General features: G+C 37.3%; 2 protein-coding genes across 4 annotated transcripts in view; one reads left to right on the top strand and one right to left on the bottom strand.

Moving 5' to 3' along the window:
- Positions 1–2,323, top strand: part of LOC111498709 (BTB/POZ domain-containing protein At5g03250) — a 4,083-nt gene extending 1,760 nt beyond the window's left edge. For 2 of the 3 annotated variants that reach the window (XM_023150049.1, XM_023150047.1), the window contains exons 3-4: positions 91–1,311; positions 1,580–2,323. In XM_023150049.1, the coding sequence (XP_023005817.1) occupies positions 91–1,311; positions 1,580–2,113 (1,755 nt within the window). In that variant the 3' untranslated portion in view covers positions 2,114–2,323. The remainder of the gene's footprint in view (positions 1–90; positions 1,312–1,579) is intronic. The other variant, XM_023150048.1, reaches the window with a different exon arrangement.
- Positions 2,324–2,821: 498 nt separating this feature from the next.
- Positions 2,822–6,374, bottom strand: LOC111498810 (cytokinin riboside 5'-monophosphate phosphoribohydrolase LOG3-like). The gene is made up of 7 exons (XM_023150186.1): positions 5,962–6,374; positions 5,544–5,641; positions 5,384–5,414; positions 4,394–4,493; positions 3,584–3,654; positions 3,359–3,502; positions 2,822–3,154 (listed from the first exon to the last, which is right to left on the bottom strand). The coding sequence occupies exons 1-7, from the start codon at positions 6,076–6,078 to the stop codon at positions 3,062–3,064; spliced, it is 654 nt and encodes a 217-aa protein (XP_023005954.1). The 5' UTR covers positions 6,079–6,374; the 3' UTR covers positions 2,822–3,061.
- Positions 6,375–7,123: the final 749 nt, after the last annotated feature.

Here is a 7,123-nt window from a genome sequence, read left to right as displayed (position 1 = left end):
TTTTTTTTTTTTTTTTTTTTTTTTTTTTTTTTTTTTTTTTTTTTTTTTTTTTTTTTTTTTTTGTAAATTGCTTAATTGTTGTTCCATCAGTTTCCTTTGCTTTCGAAAAGTGGGTTTCTAGAGAAGCTTATAGAACAGCTTCCCAGTGAGGATGGATCCGGTCGTGTTCTGAAACTTCATGATATTCCTGGTGGAGCTAAAGCTTTTGAACTTGTTGCTAAATTTTGCTATGATGTTAAAATAGAGCTCACTTCTTTGAATATAGTCAGCCTTAGATGTGCTGCAGAATATCTGCAGATGACTGAAGACTATGGAGAAGGGAATTTGATTTCTCAAACAGAGGTTTTTCTTAATGAGGTCTTTGGCAATTGGACTGATACCGTAAAAGCTCTTGAAACTTGTGAAGAAGTTGGTGCATTTGCAGAAGAGGTACACATTGTGTCAAGATGTATTGATTCCTTGGCTGTCAAAGCTTGTGCAGACCCACAATTGTTCAATTGGCCTGTGAAGGGACAGGAGAACGCCCAAAGCCCCAATGGGACAGTTCTATGGAATGGGATATCTTCGACCACGAAGCCACAGCCTACTGGTGAGGATTGGTGGTACGAGGACGTGTCGTTTCTTAGATTTCCCCTGTATAAGCTTTTTATTTTGTCTGTTGAGGCTAAAGGATTGAAGGCTGAGAATATAGCTGCATCATTAATACATTATGCTAAGAGGAATATCCCCTTGATCAATAATCAATCAAGCTTCAATGATATGAACCATGTTGGCTCAGGAGCCACAATTTCTACAAATTCTGAAGTAGATCAAAGAGTCCTGCTTGAGGAAATTGTGGGGTTACTACCAAGTGTAAAGGGTGTCACCACCACCAACTTCCTGATTGGCCTCCTCAGAACTGCTATGATTTTGCATGCTAGTCCATCATGTAGGGAAATTCTAGAGAAAAAAATAGGCAGTCAATTGGATCAAGCTTTGCTTGTTGATTTACTCATTCCTAACATGGGGTATACAGTGGAGACTCTTTATGACATAGATTGCATTCAGAGAATTCTGGACCATTTCATGTATATATACCATGCTACAACTGCATCTTCTCCTTGCATAGTCGAAGAGGGACAGTTGGTCGGTGGAACGGATACGCTGACCCCTTTAACGATGGTGGCAAGTCTGGTGGATGGATATCTTGCAGAGGTAGCTCCAGATGTTAACTTGAAGCTGCCAAAATTTCATTCTCTTGCTGCTGTGATCCCTGATTATGCTAGATCAATGGATGATGGAATTTATCATGCCGTTGATGTGTACCTAAAAGTAAGAGCTATTTTCCCCACTTGCATCAGGCATAAGATCAATTGCTTTTACGTCAAGTTCATCTAGATTCTGAGTGTTCATGTTCTTCACCTTGTGTTTAATCCAATTGGGTATTAAAAGTAATCTGATTTATAGCTTGTGGATATTGGCATCAATGTTCTTAAACCCCTTATGCAATAATGATTGATGATCTTTGCAGAAGGATAGAATATCAGTGTAGATCGGTTTTGAAACTTTAGTGGGCTGATAGTATTTGCAACTTGTTCAGGCTCATCCTTGGCTTTCAGATTCAGAGAGGGAGCAACTATGTAGATTGATGAATTGCCAAAAGCTCTCTTTAGAAGCCAGTACACATGCAGCGCAGAATGAGAGGCTACCTCTTCGAGTAATTGTTCAAGTTCTTTTCTTCGAGCAGCTTCGACTCCGCACGTCGATATCTGGTTGGTTCTTTGTTTCGGACAATCTCGATAACTCGCAGCATCCTAGTCGAAACTTAGGACTTCCTAAGAACGATTGTTCTAAGCCAATGGAGTCTAGTGCACAAGATGGAGAAGAGGGTGGTGGAAAGGATGTAAAAGAGAGAGTTTCAGAGCTTGAAAGGGAGTGTGTAGGCATGAAAATGGAGCTTGAGAAGCTGGTTAAGGCAAAGAAAAGCTGGAGCCTTCTTCCAAAAAAGCTGGGATTCAGAAGAAAATCACAGCCTTGCATCCCAAAGGCAGATGATGTAAAGGAACAGACACCCTCTGCGAGTGCTCCACAAAACAATGAAAGTGGTGTTGTGGGCCAGGGAGTAGTTGAGTAAGTGAGTATAGATGAATTAGTTCATAGATGGATAAAACTAATCATTCTCTAGCTTTTGTAGAATATTTGAGCTTGGATTTTTGGTTTCCTTCTTCATGGATTCTTATACTTTTAGAGCGAGCATCCTTGTCAAATCTTTAATGTCTAAAATTTGACTGATTTTTGAAGCTGTAAATTAGTATAATTTGAAATAGTGAATCCAAGTCTCTATGCATTTGACCCTTATTGAAGTTATGAGATCTCACGTTGGTTAGAGAGGAGAATGAAACATTTCTTATAAAAATGTGAAAATCTCTCTTAAATTTTAACATCGTGAGGCAGATGACACGAAATGGGCTTGGCTGTTACAAATGGTATCAGAGCCGGACACCGAGCAGTGTGTCAACGTGGATGTTGGGCCCCCAGGAGGGGTGGAGAGTCACCGAACAGTGCAAGACACTGGTCGATGTAGGGCTAGGCACTCTCTATAGTAGACACGTTTTAAAACCCTGAGGCTGACAATGATACGTAACTAAACAAAGCAGACAATGTCTACTAACAGTGGCTCGTGTCTGTTATATTACTTGTCTCCAATCAAAATCCCATCTATCAAATAGTTATCGTGAAAAATCCCCTTTCAAATGTTCAACCATCCTCTTCCAAAAGAAGCTAAAAATGGCTTGTTCTTCCTTAAAAGAAAGAAAGAAAGAAAGAAGTGTAATGAAATGAAGGTAGCCCAAAAGTAGAAAATACATATATAAGTTGCCACTGAAGATGGAAATTTCATCAGAGCTACAATCCTATACTTACAGCTTTTCAAGGATATAAAAAGTTTCAACAATTAAATGTAGGAGTAGCCCTTTCAAACAATGACACTGAAATAAACGAATTTACAAAAAAAAAAAAACTTCATAGTAGACTCCTCGATTTGCAAAATTCTTCATCATCATCATCTTCTTCAATTCAGAAATCACCTGGAGATATCACAGTTTTGAGGGTAGCCAAGCTGCTCTATCTCCCAACTAAGCTTTGAAGCAACTCTTTCATGGCAAGGCACATACTCCTGCACACAACAACCAACTCTTTATTTGATTAATGGAGTTCACAAACACGAGCTTTTTTGTTGATGATATAAGTTTAGAACAGCTAGCTCAAGTTTGCTCAAGAACAATACATTTGCTATCATATTTTAAACACAAAAACTTGAAACAATCGATATTATGGTACTCATGAAACTATGTTTTGTAGTTTTGGTATTTGATGATACCTCCAACTTCTTCACTAGCTCCTTCGCTGATGGCGCGGAAACGATAATTTGACGCGCACTTGGGCTGACGAATCCCTCCTCCACAGCTTTATCAATAAATGACAGCAATGAATTGTAATATCCGTCAACATTCAACAGCCCCACCTGCAGTTTTCAGTGTTCATTTTGTTCATATTCAGTAACTATCACAGCACTGGAAAAAGTAGCAAAAGAAAGAGCACTCACTGGCTTGTCATGGATCCCAAGCTGCGCCCAGGTTATCACTTCAAGTAGTTCTTCCAGAGTCCCATAGCCACCTGCATTCATTACATATGTTGTAATATTGCAGCTGCTTGTGCAAAATCATGCAGATGATCCATCCAAAAGAAGAAATTAGGGGCATAGTAAGCAAGGGCCAGTTGAGCAAAGCGAGTCAAAGTAGTCTTTTTTACTCTACATGGCAGGGGAAGAGGTAACGAAGGAAATATCTGTTTTTACCCTACATTTGAAATGATATTATTCAAGGAACTCTCTTTTTCAGTGCTGATATTGATGGGCCAATGATGCTTTCTTAATTAATCACATGGTTTAGTGTAAGAAGAAGAAGATGGGCCGTAGCAGCAATAAATGCACAGCGCCATTAATGCAGATGGTGACAAAGATTGTTTTAAAAAAAAAGTGAAACTAAGAAGGCTACAAAGACAGGCACCGAAAGCAGAACAATATGTTAATTTATGGAGGAAAAAAAGGGGAATAAGATGACGATTGCATGTTTTTATTTACAGAAGGAAACAAAAGGGAAGATGATAAAGAGGAAGAAGGCTTTTTAGAGCTTTGACTGACTGTCAGATAGTAACTTATGAGTGAAGTAAAATGAGAAAAAGAGGCAAGTTTTGAGGGAGAGTCATGATGGAGTTTTGGGCAATTGTTGAATGCCAAAGTAAAAAGGTGGGTGCCGCTGAGATATGAACACTACGTTTTGATTGCGATAATGCTCAAGAATTTTCAGTGCAAGTAGAAAATGTGATATGTCAGGCTTTTTTGTATAATAATCACCTGGCAAGGCAATAAAAGCATCTGAATGCTTTGACATCTCTGCCTTTCTTTGATGCATATCTGCCACTGCCTTCACTTCCCCTACAGTTTCACCAGTCAGCTGTGAAAGGAAATAATGGAGTACAATAGGTTAGAAAGAGAGAAAGTGGTCTTAAAGGCTTGTTTAGTAGTTAGAAAGTGGTCTCTAACTACTAAACACGTTAAAAAACTTTAACAAAAAGTCTGAAAAAAAAAGTCTAAAGAAAACAATATCTACTAGTGGTGTATTTTTCCTATTATAAATGGTTTCAAAGCAGACACCGAATAGTATACTAGTAAGGAGACTAAGCTTTGAAGATGGTAGACACAAATCGGTGTGCCAACAAAGACACTGAACTCCAAAAGAAGATAAATTAGGAGGTTCCACATTAATGGGGGAATGTAACAAGTGCCAACGAATATGTTAGACATCAAAGGAGGTGCATTGTGAAATCATACATTAGTTATAGAGGAGAATGAAACCTTCTTTATAAAAATGTATAATCTATCACTAATAAATACATTTTAAAAACTATCTCTCAAAAACACAAAAGAAAGAATACAAATGAAAACACATTTGAAAAATTTAATCTATCAATGGAGGTTGATATGGTTTTAAAAAGTTCAGAGAGCTGCAAGCTTCTGACTATTTGGGCAGTATTATCATGGACAAGGCTCACCCAAGCATTATGGGAAAGGCAGATCTTGAGCCACACAGAAGAATGTACCGGAAAAGGAACTATTAAATGAAAGAGAGAGAGAGAGGAAAAGGAAGATGACAAAAAAAACTAGAAAAAACTAAAAAGCAGAGGAAAGTGGGGAGAGTATCACAGAGAAGAATGAGTTGTTGGAATAAATAAATGCAAAATCAGATAAGGAAAAACAGAACAGTCTCTTTCTTTTGATATATATAACGAAATGAGCAGAGAAAAAGATTGGAGACTTTATGACACTGCTAATCTACAGACATACCTCTCGAGGCATGAGCGTCTTGGGTATAACCCTGCGCAAGAACAGTATCATGACGAGGTCAGTAGTACGAAGGCTTGTAATGGTGAAGAAACAAAAGAACAAAAACAACCTTAAAGAACCAATTAAAGTGGATAAAAGTAAAAAGAAAATGGGGGGATACCCAATGACATGCCGACCGCCATCATGAACAGCTTGCGAGACCAGACCCATCAGCCCTATGCTGCCCCCACCGTACACCAGATCAATGTTCCTTGAAACCTTAAAAAAACAACCAAAATCATCATTTCAGGAAGTTCTACAAAATGGAGTTGAGATCATTTTGTTTGTATTTTCATTTTCAGTGCAAGATGGGGGGGTAAGTTTTAGGCCAAAACAGTGAAGTTCTTGCTCAAGAATTATCACAAACACCTCATGTGCACAATCAGAAGGCACCTCAATCGAAGATCAATGGAAGACGAGAAAACCAAAGGATTGTATCATCAAATCATTCAAATGAAGGGAAGTAATGTTGAACAATCTATAACGCAAATAATGATCTGAACAGAATAAACTGAGAAATGGGAAAATAAATTAGTTACCAATTCGTGGGCGAGTTCAATGGCAGAATCTTGGTAGCTTCTCTTCTTGCCTTGGCTGCTACCACAGAACACACAAATCCTCCTGAACTTGGATTGATTCACAATCTCATCCTCCATTGTTACAAGTTCTAATTCTTTGGCTTCTGTTCTGTGTTTCACTCCGTTGGATTCGGTTAAAAAGTTTAGCAATGGAATGAAAAAGGTGCGGAGAAACAGAGCATCAATTTGTTCCTACTGGGTGTTTGAGTATGCTCCCCAATCACATACAAACGCCACTGGACGAAATCAAAAAGCGTAAAAGAAAAAAGAAAAAGAGGAAAACAGAAGAAAACTGAGAGTCTCTGTTCTTTTCTTTTTTTGGTTCTCTCAGTCTCTGTGTGGCATTTGGGGTAACTGGTGGTGGTGCAGCCCTCTGCTTTCTTCATTCCCTTCTCTTTCTTTATAGTAATCTTTCATACCTCGTCGCACGTGTGTACTTTCAGCACGCTTCCCAACCTCATGCTTCTTCCCATGCTCTATTTTTTTTTTTTTATTAAAAATATTATTAATCTACATTATATATTCACTTTCTTTATCCTAAAAATACCGTAATAACCATTTTGAAATATTTATAAAAAGTATTACGCGTTTTTTATTTAAATAAAATATAATGTTTTGAAGTAATATATATATATATATATATATAACTCAATTATCTTATTAGTTTTTAAATTTTGATTTCTTAATCGATAATTATTAATTTAATCTTTAAAATTTCGAGTATTTAATGAAAATTTTTATTTGGTGTTTTGAAATATATGTTTGGAAAAAAATATAAAAATTTGTTGATTTCCATTTTTACCCTTTTTAATTTATGTTCGAAGTAAGATGATATTGTGTTTTATTTTAGGGTTTGATTATGTTAGTTTTCTCTCCCTCTCCAGCTATAGCCTGCCACTATGAGGAGGTTAGTTCACGTATTGGCTATTTAAAGCTATTTTTCTTACCGTCTCTATTTTTCGTTGATAACTTTAGGTTTGATTTGGTATCGTGTTCATCCCGTTGTATTGAATGATTCTAGTTGTTTATCAATCTATAGAGATAATAATATGGAGAAGACTGAAGACGGGTTTTTTGAGTTAGCTCGCTCTTGTGGGATCACAACCCTTTTTCTCGAACATTG

This window comes from Cucurbita maxima, unplaced genomic scaffold, assembly GCF_002738345.1.
Source record: "Cucurbita maxima cultivar Rimu unplaced genomic scaffold, Cmax_1.0 Cma_Scf00025, whole genome shotgun sequence".
In the NCBI taxonomy this organism is placed as follows: domain Eukaryota; kingdom Viridiplantae; phylum Streptophyta; class Magnoliopsida; order Cucurbitales; family Cucurbitaceae; genus Cucurbita; species Cucurbita maxima.
The sequence above is the reverse complement of the archived record's forward strand: the minus strand, read 5'-3'. Positions and strand labels throughout refer to the sequence as shown.